The 24,495-nt window shown below is 38.8% G+C and overlaps 1 protein-coding gene across 1 annotated transcript; it reads left to right on the top strand.

Moving 5' to 3' along the window:
* The first annotated feature begins 10,061 nt into the window (after positions 1 to 10,061).
* On the top strand, positions 10,062 to 22,544 carry tbca (tubulin cofactor a). Its single transcript, XM_058618136.1, has 4 exons — positions 10,062 to 10,221; positions 16,857 to 16,962; positions 19,918 to 20,007; positions 22,213 to 22,544. The coding sequence occupies exons 1-4, from the start codon at positions 10,169 to 10,171 to the stop codon at positions 22,291 to 22,293; spliced, it is 330 nt and encodes a 109-aa protein (XP_058474119.1). The 5' UTR covers positions 10,062 to 10,168; the 3' UTR covers positions 22,294 to 22,544.
* The last annotated feature ends 1,951 nt before the right edge of the window (positions 22,545 to 24,495 follow it).

Here is a 24,495-nt window from a genome sequence, read left to right as displayed (position 1 = left end):
TTTTACACCCTTTATGCTTACACTGATATACGTTGGTAAATGTTAGAGAAATATGTTGGCTGAAGTGAATTAATGACACAATTTATTTGTGTGTAATACGTCAGATTAAAAATAGCACAATGTTAGCTTAGCTTTGTTAAGCTTCGCTTAGCATTAAAACTACAACACGGGGGAACCTGCTAGTATTGTTTTTTGTGTGTTTGTTGTTAAAACCACTGGCAGTCCTGAAGCTCACAAATTTAATTTCAATTAGAACAAAACTCATAGCAAACACCAACAGACAATTCAGCTAGCATGTGTTCCCCATGTTTTCAATGTGGATGCTAGCTATGCTAACCTAAAGACTGAATCCTAATAACAAACCTGTGTAATATTTGTATTTTCTTATACACTTTTCAACAACTGGAAGATATTTGAGTTAATTTAATTACAACCATGTTGAAGAGTCCTTTACTGAGGCCTTTCAACTTCTTTCAAGAGTGGTTAAAACAAGCTAAAGCCTTATACTTATTATATGTACGTGCAATATTTCAAACACTTTATTTGCAATAAAGTAAGCCTGTTAGCACAAGTCAGTTTTACAGCAGTTATGATTTCTATCGTCTGCTGCATCACATACTTCATATTGTTAGTAGACTGAATTAACTGGAACACACAGCCTTATTATGTTATTATATTGTTGTTATTTTTATATTTTCTGTATGTACATGTGCGTTTTGGTTTTATTTTCCTCAATTGTTACACAGTGGCTTCAATCTGACATATTTACACGCTGATGTTCATCAATGTGTAATGTCCCCAGTCAAATATTTAAATCATTGAATTAGTACATACACTCGCATTAAATTACAAGTGTACATAAGTTGAGATGATTCCTGTTTTACAGTGTATGGTGCGTTTATCCCTCAGAAAGTCATTCTTTTATGGCTCTCTCATCCTTTTCAGGTGAACACACTGAAACGCACACGCAAACTTGTTTTTATATCGTAGTGAGGACACTTCAAAGACATAATGCATTCCCTAACCTTAACTATCACAACCAAATGCCTAACCCCAACCCTAAAACCAGGTCTTAACCATGAGAAAGCCCTTTAAAGTTGTGGGGCTCAGACACAATATCCCCACAGGATCAAAATGTCCTCACAAAGATAGTATTTGACATTTTTTTGGACCTCACAAAGATATAAATACATGCACAAACACACACACGTGCGTGGTTGCAGCATGGGCCCCTCATGGAGAATGATTTTGGGAGTGAATAGAGATGAAGGAGGGGATATTAAGTCACTCTATATAACATCCAGGACACAATGGTGCAGTGATTGATGGGGGACAAAGTGGTAACAGCAGGATGTGGGGGTGAGGGGGGATCCTTGGAGACAGCAGGGGGAGTACAGACAGGAGAGGAGGCAAACAGACAGACAGAGAGAGAGAGAGATTTTGGAGAGAGTTTTGAGTCTATTTGTTTGAGTAATCAGCTACCACCACACATGCACACCCACCCCTCCCTCCCTCCCTCCCTCTCCCTCTCTCTCTCTCTCTCTCCCTCTGTCAGCCGTGTTTACTCACTGATTTTCTCAACAAGACAGCCATTGACACTGGATGGATGGGGCTAATCCGACACAGAGATGAACAGCTCTGCCGAGGTTACAGGTCTAAGATGGAGTGCCCTCAACACACTCCCCTCACCTAATCTTCCGCCAAATATTTATCACTATCAATTTGGCCTGACTCTGTGACATTAAAATACCACGTATAGAAAAGCTCTCGCCGGAGAATCGATCGTGTGCTGCTTCTGCTGATGCTGATGCTGATGCTGATGCTGGTGCTGGCCTGTCCAGCTCTGTCTCCGCGTGAGGTGGACCAGAGGATCTGATGGAGAAGGTCACTTTAGTAGCACCTGATACCAAACTGGTCATCCGTGGTGGTGGTGGTGCTGCTGCTGTGGCTGCCCAGGGAGGCCTTATGAATTTTAAATCCCCCCAAACAGTGTCTGGGTGCCAGCAGTGTCCCTGTGATGAGAGCAGGCATCAAGGGGCCTCCTGTCAACAAAGTGACAGTCTTTCTTATTTTATTTTATTTTTTTTGCATATCTATTATTTCTAGGGATTAGTACATTTTTATTTTTTCTTTGCATTTTTGCATCTTTCTTTGTTTTCTCCAACAAAGTTATGTTTTCAGCCAAGGTCTGTTTTTCACATTGTGAGCAGCATAAATAAAAAAGTAAAGCATGGATCAGTTATGTCCCGTGAAAGATACATACATACATACAGTAATACCTTTATTTATATTCAAGAAATCATTGAGGGATGACACTACATCTACAATGATACTGAGTGAAAAACACACAGAGACAAAAGAGCAATAATACTGTCAAACAAATATATTAAAATTAATGAATTAAACACATTTGGATCACAATAATTTGGCATATCTGAATTCTTTTATTGATTAAAGTTACATAAATTAGTAGCGAGTAACACAGAAAAACAGTATTTCTAAATCCAAAATGAACTCACATTTTTGGTGAGATAAGTAAAACTGAGCGTTTTTTATCTAACGGTATAATTTTTGTCAGTACAAACTCAAACTCATATGTGGCTTTGTTACTTGTCACAAAGTAAAAACAAAGAGAAAAAAGACTAGACATTATTTTTATTATTTAAAAAATAATGATATGGTGGTGGAGTAAAACACTGACAAAATCAACAGTAATAATTCACATTTTTTAATCTTTAAAAGGAGTTATGCATCTTACTAAAACCTACATGTTCATTGATGGACTGTCAAATGTCACAAAAAAGAAAAAAAAACACATTTGACTGATTATTATTATTATTATTATTGATTGTGTATGTTTTTAACCTTTGGTACAATCACGTGGGAGTGCATCACAAAGAAACCAAAGACGAGTGAATGACCGGCTCATAAAGGCTGGCGCTAAAATGCTGATGGTGAGCTGCAGTTTACATTTGTTATCACTGTTATGGCAGGAGGCAGACATAAGCGAGAGTCAGCAGCTGGTACATTAAGAGTTTGCGCTGCTTTCTTTGGCCAAAGTTTACCATGCAGTTTTACCACTGAGGCTTTAAGGTTGTTACAATCATCTCACTCTGTCACGCTCTGTATCAGCTTGTTCCAGCTGTTCATTGAAGCTCCATAATGGGATATTTATTCCAGCGATATACTCCCATCATTTTAGACACATTTCTGCATTTTCTATGTCGTCATGTTTGGGGATTATGATCCCTGAGACCTGTGGCTTGTGTTATCTCTTGCTATCTCTTTATTTGAGTTTAAAATTAAATACATTTAGGACGTGATACTTAGACCTCTTACTTAAAAAAAACAAAAAAAAAAACTGACAGTTTTATTTGACAGGTTTTTCAAACCAAATTTATCGTTGCAAAAAAAATGTGCTGCATTGCTATGGACTAAACTCCCCTAAGTGATTTACATTAGGCTCCACTGCAACTTAATTACAACATTAAAATGCTGCTCACATGATAATGCAGCAGTAATTATAATCCAATAGTATAACACTTATATGAGCCAATTTTTTTTTCCAGAGTTATGAGTAATGACTTACATTAAGTACATTTTGCTGATAATAGCCTGTATATTTGTACTTGAGTAACATTTTCACTGGATACTGTTAATGCATATGCAATATCTGCAAATGATTGGAATATAGGTATGTTTTTATCTGCATTTGAGAGTTGAGATCTGTTAACAGTGACAGACTCTGGGTAATGCACAGTTGATGCACCACAAAATCAAAATAACAGAACTGGAGAGTCCAGCAGAGGTTATTTATTTCAGAGAAATTACCCTTTAAATGTGAATGCTAATGTGAGCTCAGCAAATGCATCCACATAGACATCCCAGAATAACACACTTGTCGTTATTCGTCATCACCATCAGAGCTTTTTAAAATCACGTAAGGCGCAGGAGGCTGCGTGTGCATGTGTAAACTTACAATACATCAATAAACATTGCACTTGTTAGGACCAGTAGTCCTCATGGAGAGCAAAACCTGGTCCTAATGAGGAACTGTTTAAGTTTCTGGAGTAAGATTTTAATTGTGGTTATAGGTTAAGGCTTGGGTTGGGGAATTGACTGGTTATGGTTATGGTTAGGGATAAGGCTTTGTTTAGGCTATCCACGTGAATAAGTCAATTCAGTGTCCTGAGACGAATAGCTGCACAAACCTGTGTGTGTGTGTGTGTGGGTGTGTGAGTACCAGCTGATTTCCTCCTCCTCCTCCTCCTCCTCCTCCCTCCTCTTCCTCTCGCCTCTTGCTAATTGACTGACTGTGTTCATACGCACATTTCTCACTAATTTCACATTTGCTATTCTAGCAGTGGCTGAGGCACGGCTCGAGGAACACATCCCTCCCTCACTAGCTATAGTGTACCAGGGTCCATCAACCTACTCCCTCCCATCACCCCACACACACACACACACACACACACACACGTACACACACAGGTTTGCACAGCTATCCTTCCTAAGACACTGCATTGACTTCTATCAATTTGGACATTCTAAATGAAGTTCTATCACTAACTTTAACCAAACCACAACTCAAATATTAGACCGACAAATCTTTACCAGTTCCTCAGAAATGTGATTCTGTCTCACGAGGACCGGGTTTTGGTCTCCACGAGGACTATACTGGTCAGTGTTTACCCCAGAAAAGGTAGCAAATACAAGTACACACAGACACACACTTGCAATGGAACAATGGAGGCTTTATGCTACAGCTAATGGAGAAAATTGCTAAAGTGAATTTATATCTGATAGGAACAGAGCTCTCTCTCTCTCACACACACACACACACACACTTACATGCACACACGTTCACCTTCCAGTCCTTATGCGATTTTCATTGAACTTATAATAAAGTTGGAAAAAATAATATCTGATGGTGATGTGAAACAATGACAGGTGTGTTATTATGGGATGTTTAGATACAATGACTTAAAATAAATGCATAGACATAGGCTCACTCACTCACTCACTCACTCACTCACACACATTTATCCTTTATAACACACTGAAACAACACACACAATCGCATGCATGCAGAGTCATACATCATACATGGACATGAACACACACACACACACACAGGCTCCTTTTAAAAGAGAATATTTACATTTTTATTAATTTCTTTAACTATTTTTTTCCCCTTGTGGCATTTAAGTTAAAAACAGCATTGCTTAACAAACAGCACAGATAAATAGACATATAAAACCGCAGATGATCACTGTTATAATAAATCACAATAGGCATAATTAGTTTAAAAGGACAAAAACAATCTGAATCTTGTTCCGTTACAACCTCACTGAAAACTTGATTAAAATTTAAAACCCTTTGATTTTTGTACTTAATCCCTGGAAACCACGACATTCACTATGGCAGCTTTAGTTCATGACCATAAAACTCTTATTGTTGGCTGTTCACAAGCTTTTCCACGTCAAACTTTGTTTTAGTACAGCAGCAGATGTTTTTCTGACAGGTACAGCTCCTTCTTTGATATGTGTCATGGGAATTTTGTTGATAATCTTACTGAATGTAAGAAACTCCACAGTTGAGTGGTAGCATCTCCTCCACATGAAGCCTGCCACAAGCTTGTAAATCTCTCTCGGAGTGACAGCTTTAGCAACTTTAAAAGTTAGTTGTCTTGGATGCATCCTCCTCCTCCTCCTCCTCCTCTTTCCCAGGCCTCGCTGTCACAGGTGCGTAAGCTCCTCACAGTTGACAAACTCTTACCCTGACACAGCTGGCGTTTTACCATGATGTTCTGCAAATACTTCCACAAAGCCGACGCTGTCTGTCCTGTCATCTTGCAGACTGACATGCAGTCAACCGCAGCGTGTGGACGCACACCAGTAACAGTGTGAGACACAGAGATGGAGCAAACTCCATCTGGATTGCAAAAAAAGTGCATCAATAAACAGAAGTCATGGATACACATTTGAAAAACTAAATAACTACACAGTCAGTCTTGAACACCTACATAAGTGATCTGACTATGCTAACCTGACAGAGCTTTTGCGATGGCCCTTGCTTCATATAAGTGCTGAATATTAGTGAGCTCACAACCAGGGAAACATCAATGCTCAATGGATTGTATGCACAGAGCGTCACTTATGACATCTGCTAAAGTACAAGGCAGCTCCTTTACCTCCAGTCAGAAACTTGGACTTTATAAGGTAACCTTAGCGATTACAATTCCCAATATGAATCAAAAACATTGATATCGTCTGCTCTTTTGGTCCTAACAAAGATACACTCACAAGAACACACAAAGACATACACAAGCTCATGCATGGACGTGCACAAATAGAGCACCTGCAACTTTTCTCCTTTTAAAATACATTTTTTTTTATCACTTTATTTTAGGTAAAGTAAAGTAAGTAATTAAGCTAAAGTAACGTAAAAATCTTGCTCTTTTCTGGGGAAACTTGGACTTTATATGGTAACCTTTGTGATTACAAAAACGTTGACATTCTCTGTTGTTTTAGTAGTCGCCCTGAGAGGTACAGTGTGGCCTCAAAAAGGTGTTTAGGGCAAATGATATAATTAGTTAAATTCTCTTGACAACTTTTTGAAGACACTGACTGTAGAACATCTCTGCATCTTTGGCAGCTTAGTAGAAATATTCGGGCTGGCTTACTGATAAAGCAGGATGTGACAGTGCATGTAGTCAATAAAAATCTCTGTCTCTTTACTTTACTCCCGATAATTCATGAGAATGTTATTAATTAATATTTTAATTTTTAATTTTTAATATTTTTATTTCATGGGAACAAATGAGTATTTAGTGGTCACAAATTAGTATTTCGTGAACACGTTTTACCTAGTATTTTGTTTTTTTTCCGATGTCATGTCTGGGGCTCTGTACTATCCCAAAAAACCAAACAAACAAACAATAAAATATCAATGTACACCACTGTGCCCATACAATTCATTTCAAGGCAAGTAACACACATACACACACACATACACACACATAAACGCTCACACAAACACAGGAAAAAAAAAACCTCCAAAGTCATCCAGTTTGCTCTAATCATTACAATTAGTCGTGAATTATCACCGGACTCTGACAGACGTTCCTTGTAACTCTCTTTTATTTCCACCCCGCGCTAATCAGCGGCTCTCATTACAAACGCTGATTAAACTGCAAATTACCCAGCAGCGGCCCCGTCCGCGCCTACCACAGCCTCGCTCAATATCAATTAAGTGCAGCAGCCCGTCTGTACTCTCACGGCGCTTCCAAATGCTTGATAGTGCCACTTATTAGTTTGGAAAACTCGGAAAATACCAATAATCAACGGCCACGAAGCTGCAGGAGAAAAGAGCCCCAGGGTTTTTCCCACCGAGCTTCGCCCTGTATAGGATTTTCTGTGTGATGCTGCCATGCATGCATGATGCATGATGCAGGCATGCAGGAACCTCCATCACTCTCTATTCACGTCCTCATGTGCATGGGGAAGACTATTTATGTTGGACAAGCTCATATATGTGTTATATATGTAGTTTTTTGTTTTTGTTTTAAATAATGCATTAATGCATGGTAAATCTCAAATGTAAGATTAGTCTGATTCCTTCTGTTACACCAACAATAATAATAGTAAAAATGTAAATTAAAAGCAACAACACAGCTGATGGCAAAAATAACACATTAAAGGCATGCAACAGAATATATTATAATAATAATACCCATAATGTGTGTGTTACATGTGGTTCATCCACTACTACTTTAACGCTCAGTCAGAATGTTAGAAGTGGTGGATGTGAAGGTTTCATTCATATATTTTTATCTATAGTAAAGTTTGCTTAACAATTGCAAGGATTTTTATTTGTCACACGTATACAGTCCTGCAGAAAGACAGGGATCAACAAAAGATAGCATTAAATAGATCATTACAAATATGAATAAAATATAGGTCTGCTAATGCAACATATACAGACACAGGGAACCAGGATCAATATTAAAAACAAACAATATCAATTGAGCAACACACATCCTTTTATAAAAACACTCATCCCTGAGTCATATTTAAGTGGCAGTGCATGTGCAATGTGTCCAGTTAAAGTATGATGTGTGAAGTGAGGTAAAACATACACATAAATATAAAAGGTATGGTGCAACTAAAGTAAAAATCATTATTATCATTTATATACAACATAGCGTTTCATATTTGACCCTCATTTTGGGAATATAAATGCACACAAAGCTGGTTAAATCATTTTCTAGTGCCATTTTATGGTGAACTATAGTATACATGTTTGTACAGTGTGTATTTAAATGTTCACTTAATTCGCTTTTATTTGGAAAAGGAACATGGAATAAATCCCACACAATGATATTGTATTACACATGAAACAGCAGCACTCGTCCAGTGATGGATGGCTGCTCTTAATGCTGATGGACTTCTCCACATGATCTTAATTGTTCTTTTAATTCATTCATTTTTTTTTCATTTGTCATATTTTATGATCTGATTATCAATGTTAAACCATGTCAAATATGTCACATTTTGACAGATAAATAAATAAAAAGAAATAAAAGGTGAGTACCACCTGTCGCGAATATTTGCGAATCCAACACAGGACAAATTTGAAAGGAAATATGTAAATATCCCTCGCTCTATAAGACACTTGACACCTGCTTTGCTCATCAAGTGTTTGTTTGTTATTATGATTAGTTGTCATGAGCAATTAAGACCCTCAATTTCTGTTGTTGACATACATTCTTTAACTTTATATACATATGTGTGTGTGTGTGTGTGTATGTGTGTGTGTGTGTAGAGAGAGAGAGGGGTAGCCTTGAAGACTCCTATGAAATTGATTATTTTTTGCCACAGATCACACAGATCAATATCAGATGAACAAAGATTCAAATGATATTGAATGTGTGCTGTACTTGTAACAAAGCTTGATAAGCCATGTCAATTGTTTAGCTTAAGTGATTTATTGTGTGAATGAAGGCATCGGCTTATTCGGAGACTTATGAAAACCTAATCTCACGCAGTGTCAAATATTTACCCGCATATAGAGTTTAATGTCTGCTGAAAGTAAAAGTGAAAAGCCAAATTAATTCCATAAATGAATAAATATACTGACCTACCAAATAGATATGTGTTAACAATGAAGAACACCCGCGGCAAACTTGCAGAGTAAACTTTGGGGTATAGCTCGTCTTAAACAGTATTTCTCCACTCAAGTATTAGTCCCCAAAACTGTAACAACTGATTTTAGATTAAATTTAAAATACTTGGAACAAAAAGAGCCTGTCTGTCTGTTTGTCTATCTATCTCTCTATCTCTCTATCTATCTATCTATCTATACATATATATAATGTCCTATTACAACGTTAACTACATCAAATTATATATATACAGCATGTAATCCTTTTGTAGTAGTGCGTATTATGAAAGACCAACATAAGAATTAATACATCTGTGATGTTTTGGATGTATCTTTTCGCCTCTTGTGAGCTTCTATGCCTTTTATTTATTGTGTCTTTTATTTATTATTCTGTACAGCACTTTGGTCCACTGTGGTTGTTTTACAAATAAAGTTGGATTGGATTATCTGTCCACAAAATATGATTTACAATTACAAAGTAAACTACCTCAACTCAAATTATACAGCAGGTAATGCTAATTCCTTGTTATAGTAGTGTGTATTATGAAAATCTGTCATTTATAACAAATAATGTATATATATCTATATATATAGATATATATATTCACTGACTCTGATGTAAGGATATAATGCATTTTGTTGACTTTTGACTTAACATATTGAATATTATCTATCAATAGCAACAGTTACATTCTTGTCAGAGTTGGAAACTTTAAAGCTTTTGGAATAAAGGACATTTTGGATTGTTTCTTTTTTTGTAAATAAAGGATGGCAATAGTGTCTATCAGATGGGAGCAACTTCAATGAGGTAGAGAGTCCATGTCCTATTTAATGTAATATTTAATGTAACTCAGCCTCCACTGAACCTGTCACCCCGATCAAGGCGCTCGATAGTCCACTGCAAATTATCGATGTTTCTGCTAGCAGCTCCTTAGCACTGACTTCCACCTGCATAGCGACAGCCTCACAGCATCTGACCACACACATCACAATATCCACAACCATGGCGGATCCTAGAATACGACAAATCACGATAAAAACTGGCGTCGTAAAGAGGTGGGGTGTTTTGTTGTTATTCTTGTTGTTCCAGCTTTAGATAATGTAATACTTTAAGGATGCTAATCACATCTCAAGATAGCTGAGTAGCATAGCCGGCATAACGGCTGGCTCAGCTTGACACTAAGCCGTACGCGACACACTCTGTGCCCGCTCGGTTTTAACTTCACGTGGGTGCGTTTTTGTGGCCGATGGTCAGCGGAGTTTTCTGCAGTGATTTGCTTTTGCTATAGCTACACTATAGTTGTCTGAAGCATGGTTATTGTGTCTGACTTGACAGTGACAACTCATTGTCCCATCAAAGATGGCGCTCGAATGTTTTGTTTCTTGTAGCGGTAGCTAACGTTTGTCCACTCATGGTAGCTGTCAGTTAGCTTGCTAGCTAGTTAGCTTGTAGCATTTTAACGTCTGGCAAGTTGGATTTTTGTCCTTTTGCTTTGTATATGAGTTTAAATATGTTGTACTATCGTACATATGCCTTATGGATGATTGGCCTGTGGCTAAGCTGTTCTAATTTCATTTAGTATGTGTTATATTTACGAAGTGGCTGTAAAAGAAAAGCAGCCCATATTTACCGCTGGTAACAGAAAACTAATGCTGGCGGGGTGTTTTTTTTTTTAGATGAGATGCTCTATTCATTGCATGACTGTTTAATATAAGATATCATGTAGGGCTGCAAGAGTGGATTTACGTCAAGCATGTGTATAACCTCATCTTCGTCATCTACATTAAGCTTTCTCGTTCTTCTGTTCACCTTCTTCCTGACTGGGTCTGTGATTATTCACAATAATGACATGATCATATGTGGACATCTGTCTAATTGGCAAGCACAATAGACTGACTAATTAATGAATATGACATGTTTTATTATCATGTGCTGTAGAATATTAATAGTTGTTTATTGTTTACATATTTGTATGTTTTTGGTAAAAAAAAATGTATAGACCTTACTTGCATAATAACATCTCACAGCTGTATGCTATTCCCTGTTTAGGAATGTGCAATGAGTATTGAGGTATACTTATTTTCTGAATTTATATTTTCACAGTCACAGGATGCTACATTCATTACATAGAATATTATATGATTATATATATGTTAGAGGTGAAACAAATAGATTATTAATCCATTGTTTTGTCGAAGCTTTTTTCATGACTAAAACAAGATTTCCGATTGTTTAAGCTTCTTAAATGTGAATATTTTCTTAATTTCTTTGCTCTGGATAACAAAGAAATCATTAAAAGTTAATAATTTGGTTTGTGGACAAAACAAGACTTTTGAGAACATCATCATTTCCAGGTTTGACGAACACCGATCAACATTTGGCACAAGAGCTTACCGTTATTCCAAAACTTTGCTGAAACCATAGACATGTACTGTTAAGTCCTTGGATTCACTGGTCCAGGTTCAGTTTTATGTCCAATTCTATTCAGTTTTCCTGCTCCATCAGCATAGCTTTCCTTCTGGTGACAGATGATGCTGGTACCATTTTTTTGACTTTAGGTTTATTTGTCGGGAACAGTAAAAAAATATCCTGATTACATCAAGATTTAAAATGCCACAAAAATTGACTTTTGATGTTTGACCCTTTGAACTCATTAAGCAGGTTAAACCAGGTTCATAATAGAGCTAACATAATGTGTGCAATGGCCTTGTTCACCAAGCTGTGATCGAAAATATTGTTGATATTATGAGGTGTGGTTAAGGCTCAGTAGTACCTGTGTGGTGGTCTGAGTGTTTCTCTCGCCGATGAGGCAGACCTCTAATTCCCTGCTGTCAATGGCGTTTGTGTAATGTGCTATTGATTGTGTTTTGATGAGGGTCAGATTACTAACAGGCTCCCTGAGGTGGTAATGATGGAGGCTGGATTTCCCACAGAGGATAATGTCACAGTGTCCACTGAAGGAAAAGCAGCAATGCAGTGTTGCAGTTCATCAGTCGCTACTGCACTGACATCTCTTGGTAAAGTTCCATGCATAGCTACGTTACGCCATTTAATAGAACTACTGTCGAGGACTGCAACTGACAATTATTTGTTTTTAATTGTTAATCATTTTCTCAATTGAACATTAGTTATTTTGTCCATAAAATGTCAAAATGTTTAAATGTTTTAATTATTTTTTTGTTATATTGAACAAAGAGGCCATACCAAACCAAAATATAATGGATGGAATAGTAATGGATTAATAGTTGATTAATTGCATTATCTTTGCAGCCCTACTACTGTCCTTCTCCCAGTAAACAAGCACTACAATTAGGTGGTGATATGTCCCATTTCAGCTTGTTGGTATTAGGCATTTCTGGTTGATTTGTTACATCACAGACCAAAACAACTGTAGCTCGTTGCTAATTGGTAGCAGGAAAAGCACCATTCTGAGTTCCGTTTTGAGTCTTCCTACCATCAACAAACGTTTTTATCAGCTTATTCTTTTCATTTTCCTGAGGCAGGATCCGTGGAACGCACGCACAGGACCTGGGCCAGTTTAGGTCTGATTAAACCAATAATTGCAATAATTCAAGTGCAAACGGCATCGTCTGGCTCAGGGATACAGTGGTTACAGATTGTAACGCTGTGATTGTTGTTTTCACAGTTTTACGAGTATAATTCTGAAAAAAAAACTTAACTGGGGCTCAACTATTAATCGAAATTTTATCGAAGATCGCAGAAGGCGCAATACTTGTTAAAGCCAAAATGTGTGTGAAAATATCATGTTGGATTAATTATTGTCTTGATCATACACACCATATTATACAGATGGAAGAGAACATCTTTGTTTCTCACAGAACTTCACAAATACCACACAGTAATCATTTTAAATATGTTTTTCAAATGAAACTTAAAATTACGATGTAAAAATTACTATTCCCTCTCATATTGTGACTCATATCGCAATTCCTGTCAAAATAATCGCGTTTATTCAAACATCGTTGAGCCCTACTCTTAACTCACTGCTACTAAGTTACACATTTATGTTTGTGTTATTTTAAGGAACTTCAGCCATTGTTTAGCTATAATTTAATGTTGGGTGGTGAAAAGCATGAACAGTGTAGTTCTGGTTATTCTTAAATGTGTGGTCCATTGTGCTGGGTAACTGATCTTATGGTCTGACTGCAGTTGTGCCTGTAGTAACTTGTCATTTTCTTCATTGTGATACTCATTGTGCAAAAATTGGAGTAGGAAAATGTCCGTTTAGAAAAACACCCTTTATACCCGTTCAGTTTTAAACCAAGATTAATAGTAAAACTAGTTAATAGTTGCCTCCCTTTTCTGGTTATGTTCGTACGACTTTGAGAAATTTGATTGAGTAACATTTCTGACTCGTTAATATGTATCTTAAATGTTCATTTTTAGTCAAACTAACAAAATAATTAGATTTTTCATCATGTAAATGTACTGTCTGATAATACTATTTGGACTTAAGGCAAGAAAATTGATATCTCACTCCACCCAGGCCATAAATTCTTCTGTGACATGGACTTTTAATCAAGCTGTTGGGTTAAAATGTACAGTCTGTCATCATTCATCATTCAGATCTTCTTTTCACCTTCCTTCCTTTTCTTTCTTCTTGCCTTCCCCAGTCCCTCCCTCCCTTTATATATTTGAGCTAAGAGGAATCCTGCCTGCTCTTGTAGCGGGGCCTATTTCCAGTGGCTTTTGCACATTCCAGTCAGTGCCTTTCTGCCCTAGCGAGGCGGATGCCCTTAATAAAACGACAACAGTAATTTGCCTTTGTCATTCTGGTCCCAGCACAGACTACATCGTGGCTCAAAAATACAGTGCTAGAGAAGGCGGCCAAATGTGTGCCCGTGTGTGTTTGTGTGCGTGTGTGTGTCGGCTCACTCTAATTCCCTTTTTTTCCATTTTCCAGAGAGCTGCCTTTTCCATTAAGCCTGAGGTGGCAGGTCTATTTAAAACCAGCCACGACCCCACCCCTCATTCACACAGTGCTCCGAGTCAGGGAGAAATAAGAAATTAACATCAGGACTGGAAGGGGAGGAATGGACATTTTGTTATTAGACTGTCCTTCAGTTTTATTCAAATTATTCCAGCCTCCTTTCCTCCATCTTTCAGCTTCTCTTTGCCAGCATCTTTTACTCCAAACAGATGACATCACTCATTCTGCATCAAGCAAGAGAATGCAAGGCACGAGCCGCTGCTGTTGCCGCTGCATATGGTGCCTGTTTAAAAGCTCCTTGATGGAACAGTATTAGAATGAGTGGTAATTGATGTAAAATATGACAGAGTGGCGTTGGCTTCCTTGGCTAAGCAAGGAGCAGTGCAACACGGAGGGAAGGGTCTCCAGTAATTTGACTGATTAATGAAGGATCACTCACTTATGCACACGCAGCTGATTTTATGAAAAATGAAATTTGTGTTGTCATTCCAATAAGCAGGCACTGCCGGAAAAAGACTATTAGATGGGAATTATTATCAATAGCGATATTTTCAAACTCCATTATGCCAATCAGGGTTAGAATCTGTTTAATAGATTTTGTTTCATTTGGCCCGTAATTGATAAATAATCAAAATTTATCAATGTACTCAAGCCCGTTTTCACTAACAATCAAGGAAAAGAGGCCCATTTACCACCTGACTTGGTTCAAATTAGGGACTAAATTGATGATCAATTAATCTCTAAAAAGGACTAGTAGTGTGTGGGTGACTGCGGGTGTGTGCGTGTCTGTGCATTAGAGGAGATGGAGGTGGATGTACGAGTCAGACGAGCATGGTGATGAGGTGCAAACTGGAAGGGATTACAAAGTTAACAAGGTCAGAGAAAGGTTTTGTGTTTGCTGAGCTCCGGAACAGTAGAGGGACTGATTGAAAATGAAGAAATCCTGGAAGTTGTTTATTCGAGAGGTGCAATTGGTAACTGCAGTTGTGCAAATTCAGAAGTTTCACAATAGGCAAATACATTAATACAACTGTCGCAGTTGTCTGTATAAAGCATTGCTGGGGTTTATTTTAGGAAGAATAACATGAATTCAAACTAAGAAGGGCACTAAACTTCATCCCTCATGGTGGCAAATTCAGGGGGAATTTAGCAAAACATGCAATGCACCTGATGCATGTCTTCCATTATATAAAATATTAAAGGTCCAGTGTGTAACCTCTGACAGGGTAGTGTCTTTCTACCTCGCTCATGTTTCATGGGTTAATTCCTTAAAACCTAATGTTCTCTTTCAATGCCATCCCTCTGTCTGTCATGATGTGAAATGTGAAACTCTGTGGGGCCGTACACAAGAAACTAAGTTCAAGGGAATCTTTTTCTATCATAACGGCTTTTTATTCCCAAGGACTGTGGCAGCATTAACCCCGCTGCTTTTGAAAAGTGTGTCCCAGCGTGGGAAAATCTCGAAACACCACCCGTGCGGTTTCAGGTGTACGACCAAGTGTGCCAAGAAAATTATGCATGCTTATTTTTTTATCTGTTGCATATTCACACAATTTGTCATGTTTTGTTTCTTACGATTCAATTCAATTGTATTTGTCTAGCCCCAAATCACAACATACATTATCTCAAGGTACTGTAGAACAGAGAAACCCAACAATTCACACAATGAGCAAGCACTAGGCTTCAGTGGAGAGAAAAAACTCTGACAGAACCAGACTCAAAGATGTGCAGCCATCTGCCTCGACCGGTGTCCCCCACCTCTCCTCTGGCCCCCCCATCCCCCCAAAAAAATGGGGGACAGAAAGGGGGGAGAGAGGACAAGAGGGAGTTGAGGTAGTGACAGAAGAAAGAGACCAGGAGCAGATATACAACAATTGTTGTATTTGTCAAAGTTATAGATTTCGACAGTCAGTGATGACATGTTTATAGAACCACAATGTCATTTATATAAGCAGCAGCAGAGATAGTTGATAAAAGTTATACTGACATCAACTTTAATTATAGCATAATAAAAATGGTGATGATATGTATGATAATAGTAATAATAATAGCCTCGAATCTGGATCAGGACACAGAGAGGAAGAGAGAGGACGGGAAGGAAAGACACAAACTAGGGAGAGAAAGAACAAGGTTAATGACTTTTCTGTGGCAACTATGGGAGGACAAATATGAATATGGCTGCCTACCACAGTGCTTATTGGCACTGATTCCTATCCTATTATTAAGCTATTTAAACTACTGCTGTTTATGTAAATAAACTGATCTTTGCTAACATGTTTCCTGCATTTACATAATATGTCAGTGTTTGTTACAACTATAAACCTCCTGTATGCAAGTGTCCAAAGTTGGCTTTTAGAACACACATTATGGATAATATGAAAAGTTTTAGGTGAGAGCATAAATTGAAGCTGCTCTCTTCATGGATACCTGAACTATGTGAGGCCTTGCAGAGGAGGAGGAGTGATGCGTTGGCTGGTTGTTACTGAGGTGTGTATCTTGCCATCCTGCGGGAGATGATCTCACTGTGTCCCCTCAGTCAGTGTAACGTAGGAGGGAATGAGGATGGATGGCCTTGTCTGTAAAAGGTGACCATCACAGCCTGCCTTTTCATGCTTCAGCCTATATTATCTGTCTCTGAGGCTGCGCCGTTATGTTTCATGTTTGATGGAACAACAACTGTGTCACTACCTTTAACTATGAACTGTATTTCCCCCCCCCTTCTCTTCCTCTTCTCTGCAGGTTGGCGAAAGAGAAGGCCTCGTATATCGTCGAGGCAAAGGAGATCGCGGAGAAGGTCGAGTGCATGAAAGCGGATGCAGCAGATGAGTATGTAATCAAGAAACAGGTATATGGATCCTACATTTCACTTTAGTTTGTTTTTTTACATGTATTACGCTGAAAACTTTATTTTTCACCGAACATGAATGTTTCAGTTAGCAAATTTGTTTGTTTTTTGTTGCTTTTGCATAGTAGGAAGCAAAGGTATATCAATGATTCCAATTATTATATTTTCACAATGGATTCATCTGTTGATTATCTTCTAGATTAATCGAGTGCTACTAGAGCTGAAAACAATTAATCGATTATAAATCAATTACTAAATTAATCGACAACTATTTTGATAATCGGTTTGAAGCTTTTTTCATGATTAAAACAAGATTTCCGATTGTTTAAGCTTCTTAAATGTGGGTAACAAAGAAATCATTTAAAAGTTAAATTATTTTGGTTTGTGGACAAAACAAGACATTTAAGAACATCATCATTTCCAGGTTTGACGAACACCGATCAACATTTTGTAAGATTTTCTGACATTGTATCGACCAAACGATTGATCGAGAAAATAATTGACAGATTAATCGATTATGAAAATAATAGTTAGTTGCAGCTCTACAGCCATCCATAATTTACATGGACAATGCATATAGTAGTATGGGGCATGGAAACAGAGACATGGGCAGAGGGAGACCGATTCATTGGTTGGGCCCATTAAACCTGCTTGCCACGGGGCCTTTAAAGTGCCTGTAAAGCAAATGCACACATTACATATGTTTGAAGGTAGTGGCTGTGGAGAAAAAATTACAACTGTGGATTAAACACAGTGTTCTTTTAAAGGTTTTTAGGAGTGTCCAAAAATATGGCTCAATGAAGCACAGAGGTCATAGTTAACAAAACTACTCCGCAAGTGCTCTAACAAACTTCATTCACTCGTGAGTAACTTGTGAGTAACTGCACCTGTTCTAAGTGGCTACTAGCTGCCATTCATGCCTGCTGACAGTATACAGAGATATAAGAGTGAGTTTTAATCACATAGACGTTTAAAAGAACCCCAAGCACGTCTTCTGACAACAGGAACTAAGTCGGTTGTTTAATAGGGATGTCACAATCTCGATTTAAAATCGAATATTGATCGAAAGGATGATCTGTACCTTCGGAAGCACAGGGTGGAATCGGGGATTTAACCACGCCCCCAGTGTGACGTCCTGCAGGCTTGCCAGAGGGCTGTAGCCGTTGTAGCACGACTACACATGTCATTTACACGTTTACCCCAACCCACTAAACTGAAACTGCTGCCAACTACTCGTAACTACGACAACTGCTGATTTAGGCGACACACTGACCGAACTTAAAACTGTAAAAAAAAATGTTAAAAAACAGTCTTTAAATAAGAAGCACTTGAACAGATTTTGTCTAAAGACAGGACATTATAGTTAAAACCACCAAAATAAGGGGAAGCTAGCTTTTTTTTTTTCCATCTCTTGCAGCCATAAAAATCGTCAGCATGCAGATTTTTAGTGAAAACTCCAAAAAGAAAGAAACCAAACACCAATGATAAAACCAGTAAAATGCCCACCTATATTCCAAAAAGAGAAAGTCACAAAGCAAGTGGTCCTTGTCCACCAACAATGATCCACACTTCCTCTAACAAGAGAGCAGTGTCCCAGTAAATTTGGATTTGACGTGTACACTTTTTCGGCCCCCACATCTGACGAGGTCTCGTGGTGGCATTAAAATTCTGCCTGTGTTTTGTTTTGTTTGCTCATTCATGGAGCGGCGGCTCGGGCTGAGCATCAGGCTTGGCTGGTGTTAAATGGGGAGTTTGGGAGGCCAGATGGATTATGGTTGGAGATGAGAGGTCTGAGGCAGGATGGATTAGAGGGTTTTTTGTTTTAATGGAATCAATACAGTGTAAGTGTCATCTTTATCCAGAGCTGATGGGATCATTCCACTGCACTGGGAGGGCACTGTGACTTTTCTCTGTTTGCCGCTCTCCTCTGCTCAGTCTGACTCACCTTGTCACATCTACATGGCAACCGGCTCGACTCGTTGTCTTGCCGCGTGTCAGTGAGTGTGCCAGGGCTGCCTGTGCACGGGTTCATTTCGGCGCCTCTTACTGTGCATAGCCGTGTAATGTACATGCGTGTGACTGAGTCCATGTTTTGACAGAGGGGCTAGGTGAGGAAGCATCTGTCATGAGCGAGTGTGTCTGACAGCGTTAGCCATCTCTTCTCTGCTCTTTAGGGTGCCAGCTGGGGGAATTCCACATCAGCCGTGGCTGTGAAAAAGTTCCCCGGGCTATAACACGTTTTCGCTCCAGGCGTAGTAATACCTGTTCACGCCTTGATCACGGCGCCCTCGGCTCAGGGTTTCTTCATTCATTCAGGTGTGCAGTCAGACGGAGGTGGTCCCCTGCCGCCCGACTCCCTGCCCGATCGATAACTCAATAACATTTTTCATACTGCCGGCTTGTCGGTGGATGTTAACCACAGCTGCGTGTGCTGTATGTGGGACACACTGCGCGTTACTGTCGGGACCAAGGCTACAGCCAATGAATATTCCTGTATTTTTCATACATGCTCTATACATTCTTTATTGTCGTTGGAAGTGGTCATGAAAAATGTACGGCTGTAACGGATAATCTGTTATTAATCGATTACTCGACTATTTTGATAATCGATTCATCCGTTTGAATATGTTTTTTCTGTAACTAAAACAAGCTTTTGGATTTTTCAGCTTCTTAAATGTGATATATTATGTAATATTAATGTAATATTTTCTGGTTTCTTTGCTCTACATAACGGGGAAATCATTGAAGCTGAATAATTATGGTTTGTGGACAAAACAAGACATTCGATAACATGTTTCATCATTTTCAAGCACTCGATTAATCGAGAGTATCGTCAGATCAATCGATTTTTGAAAGTAATCGTTAGTTGCAGCCCTAGAAACAAAGATCACTGCAGCAGTGGTGACTGGTTAAAGCTGGTGAAACGTACTGACGTGGTCTCTTGTGTGATTTCAGATAGAGGTTTTACAGGAGTCCAGGATGATGATCCCGGACTGCCACCACCGCCTGGCCAAGGCACACGCAGCCCTGGATCAGTTACTTGAAGTGAGTCTCTGACTTTATGAATGTTTTTTGTTGTTGTTTCATTTGCTTGTGTTTTTATTGTCTGTTCATTATTGTGTAATTTCTTTTTAAACTATGTTTTAAGCACTTTGCGTCCTCTTTGAAAGATACTCTACTTGAAATATTTTACCATTAAATGGAAGCATGTTTTTAATCTCCACAATTGGACCAAATTGTTGTGCTTTTGTTCATTTGCTTTGTTGCCGTTATAGTTAATTATATTGGTGTCACAATCTATTTTTCATATATCTACTCCAAACGTATGTTCTCTGCCGTTACGTTGTGTCTGAATGTGACTTGTGGTGTTCAAAACAAAATAAGAAAAAGGAAAAAAAACAAAACAATCTCAATAAAACTCCTCAGGTAAAGGAGTTTGTGTGGGTTAATTTGGAATATTTTGAGCAGTCGGATACACTGAGCTGTCTCACTTATATATTGTTTACTTTGTAAGTGTTTTAAGTGACCTTGTTAAAGCTCACCCCACACTCGAGGATAATTAGCCAGATTTCAGTCCTGACAGTCCGCCTCCATGTCTATTTATATTCTGAAGTCACGTTAAATCACGCGGGTTTCCGTGAGATCCCAAATCCCTGGAATATCCTCCCTGAAAGTGTTTAATTAAAAGCCAAGTGTGTGGTCCTGTGTCTTGACTGGATCGTCTCATCTGTGCTTTCTCAGGATTAAAACATTGATAATTGTTTACAAAATGTGTTTTTTTTAAATCAAGTCAGATTTGAAAATCCTCACTTGTGTGGCAGACTTTACTCACGGCTACATTGTAAATAGTACAGGTAAACAGCGAAGGCAAAGGATAAACATCCTCAGTGGATGGCTTCAATTGCCTGTGTGTTGCGTTCACTGTTCTGTCGTAAATCGTAAACCCCAGTTCTAAATGGAGACACTAGGTTTATACTTGGAAAGTGAAAAATGCTCGCAATCTGATTTCCCACTGTTAGACAGACAAGAGAGTACAACATAAAGGGCTCTTTTTAATTGTCCTTAAAAATAATCTAATTATCAATGCATACATGGTAAAACATTGCAAAGCAACTTCTTTAAATGTGTCAATCATGTGTTCCAGCAACAGGATGGCAGCAGAAGGGTCAATGAGGAAAAAGATAAACTTCAACATGTTGCGTTCGCTGCCCTGCTGTTAATCATAAACCCCGGTTCCATATGGAAACACTAGGTCAATCACTTATTACTTCCAATTGTGACATTTTAATTTAACCAATGCATTAGTACCACAAATATAGTGAAAATACTTATTACATTAATTAAGACCTAACCTAACACTTTTAAATGTGCTTAAATCATCAGAACAAATATTAATTCCAATCCTTATCATAAACTGAAACTGCTATAAAATACATAAATTATTCTATGTATTAAATATTTTAACTTGGGCTGCAACGATTACTTATCAGTCAATTACTAAATGAATTGTCAACTATTTTGATAATTGGTTTGAGAATGTGAATATTTCCGGTTTTCTTTGATTCATAATAACGAATCATTCAAACTGAATAATTAGACGGACACGTGTGCGCGTGTTGACAGACATACGCACTTGCACATGCTCATCACAGTTGATTAGCGGCGCTGTCACCACAGCAACTCGTCCACACTTGACTAAAGGACATGGAACACCATGCAGTCGCATCATCGGCACCTGGACCAGACCCAAATTGCCAAATGTAGATCCATATAACACAGTCGGTGTAGTGGTTAGAACTCTTGCCTTTGCAGCAAGAAAGACCCGGGTTTGAGACCTGGTCGGAACAAGGGTTTGCATGTTCTCCCCGTGTGTGTGGGTTTACTCCGGGTTCTCCAGTTTCCTCCCACAGTCCAAAGATATTGCAATATGGGGATTAGTTAATTTGGGCACTCTAAATTGTCTCTATGTGTGACCCTGCCAAACTCCCTGTGTCAGCTGAGACTGGCATAGGGCGTGTGGAGGATAAAGTAGTAGAAGATGGATGGATAACACCGTGACATCTGAAGTATGACCTCAGGCATCAAGTTTTATGTCAATGATGTGACATCCAGACAGGTTTGTTGGTAATACTATGTTTATGTTGAAGACGTGTGGATTTATCTTTAATTGGTAATTTTGTGCATCAGAGACGATGGTGTCGTTCACAAACTAAACTGTGTGTGTTTGTGTGTGTGATTGTGTCTCCCCAGGAAACGGAGGAGGATTTGGCTGAATTAGACGCGTACAAAGAAGCCAGGAAAATGCTGGACTCGGTGAAGCTTGAAGGATGATTTGTGACGTCTGTCTGTTCGCACTGTGAGATTCACTTGCCTAAATGTTCATCATTCCTTACTTCATCATGCCTTGTTTTGGAGACCCTGGAGGTAAACAGTGCCGGGTCCATGTCTCCATGTTCTTCCAGTTATTATTTCTACCGTCGACTCTGAACATGCCACCGTGTTTGAGCATGCATCACGTGTAAACACCCACAGGAAAACCATGAAAATCAGTGAAGAAAATAAAAAATTAAACAAGTTAATAACAGTGGAGGAGTGTTTTTTTGGACTCTGGACTTGGATGTGATTAAATGCACACACACACACACACATGCGTTTTATCCATGTATCTAGAATGATGGCCGCCTTCACTTGCGCTGACAACTCTTTGCACCTCATGTTGAAAAAGTCACAAAATGCAAATTCAGCTGCAGACCTGAGAGCGACAAAGAGCCGTTCAAAAGACTGGGCTTATTCTTATATTTAATTATTTTTGAGAAGGCAAACGGGGGGCTTGCAACTGCGATTCGGTTGTCATCGTTCATTTAAAAGAGTCGCTCAAAAGATTTGACTCGTTGGTGAACGTCACAGCTCGATCTCCTGTATTCAGATGAATGACAACATACAAATAATGTTTCATCACTTCTTTTCATAGAGACCAGAGTAAAGGGGGAAAATCACCGCTTTAATTTAGAGTCAAACTGGTGAATCAATGGTTTGGGTTTTTAATGGATTTGATTACTTAACTGAACATGGATCAACTAATAGGTTAATTATTTTTGAACAAAAATGAATAACTGATTTATTTTAAGCTTTTATTGGATTAATTGATACTTTTTTTTTTAAAGATGTCAGTTCACCTGCTGGTTCTCCACTTATGTTACCAGCAGTTAAATGAGTCGTGTTTGATCCTCCTGGCTCAGTCATGTCAGTCACATGACAAATGTTGGTTCTGGCCACGAACGACAAACCAGGCCCGCCAGTGACGTCACAGTAGCAGCAGCTCCATCATTCACACACGTCGCCTAAAATAACGACCCCTTGTATTAAAGCTGAGGGAGTCCTTCCTAAATAGTCATACTAATGAATGAACTCAATTGCCAGACAAATTAAGGTTACATTTGACTTGATCCTTATTTTACACATTTCGATAATTATCGGGATCACCCCGAAGTCTCATTACCGCCCTAATGAGGCGCTGCTACTCCGTGACATCTACCCCGCTCCATCTCGTTAAGGAAATCGCTCTTCAATGCTGATTATTTTATTTGGAGGTATAATTATATTTCTTTCGGATAAATCACGGCCTAATCGAGTCCGTGCAGAGGGCAGCGGCGCTAATTGAGGCATGAGATGCGGCGGCGGCGCGCTGCACCTGCGGGCTGCTGTGACCGGAGGAGCCGCAGCAGCAGCAGCACACCTTACACCTCTGCTGCTGCTGCTGCTATACTGCTTCTGTTGCACTGCTGCTGTTATACTGCTGCTGTGCTGCTGCTTATATAATGCTGTTACAATACTGCTGCTGTGCTGCTGCTTATATACTGCTGTTGCACTACTACTACTACTGCTGCTGCTGCTGCTGCTGCTATACTGCTTCTGTTGCACTGCTGCTGCTGTGCTGCTGCTTATATACTGCTGTTACACTACTACTGCTGCTGCTGTTACACTGCTTCTGTTCCACTGCTGCTGTTATACTGCTGCTGTTACACTGCTTCTGTTCCACTGCTGCTGTGCGGCTGCTGCTGTTCCACTGCTGCTTATATACTGCTGTTACACTGCTGCTCTTACTGCTGCTTAAGTACCGCTGTTATACTGCTGCTGTTATACTGCTGCTGTTACTACTAAAACATGTCTAATGTGAACCTGAAAGTACGCGTGAGGCGTTCAATGACAACATGAGGGAAATGTATTTGTATAAAGCACATTATCATCTACAGAGATCAGTCAGTGTGTGGAAATAAAGAGCACAAAAACACACACACACACAAAATAATATTAAAAGAGGTTAAATGATACAAAAGTTAATTAGAGCAGGTCTACAAGATGAAAACCTATAACCACAACCCTAAATTAAATAGTTTAAATAAACTAAACTAAATCCATGCTCATTAACAACTTAATGTTTTAGAAAATAAACCTTGAGGATTATTTGAAGTTTAATTTCAATTTATGACACCTCACGGTCCACATGCAGTACTTTCATGGCTCACCAAGGGG

Source organism: Solea solea, chromosome 19 (genome assembly GCF_958295425.1).
Source record: "Solea solea chromosome 19, fSolSol10.1, whole genome shotgun sequence".
Taxonomy (NCBI): Eukaryota; Metazoa; Chordata; class Actinopteri; order Pleuronectiformes; family Soleidae; genus Solea; species Solea solea.
Note: the sequence above shows the minus strand (reverse complement) of the source record. Positions and strands in the feature narration are given on the sequence as shown.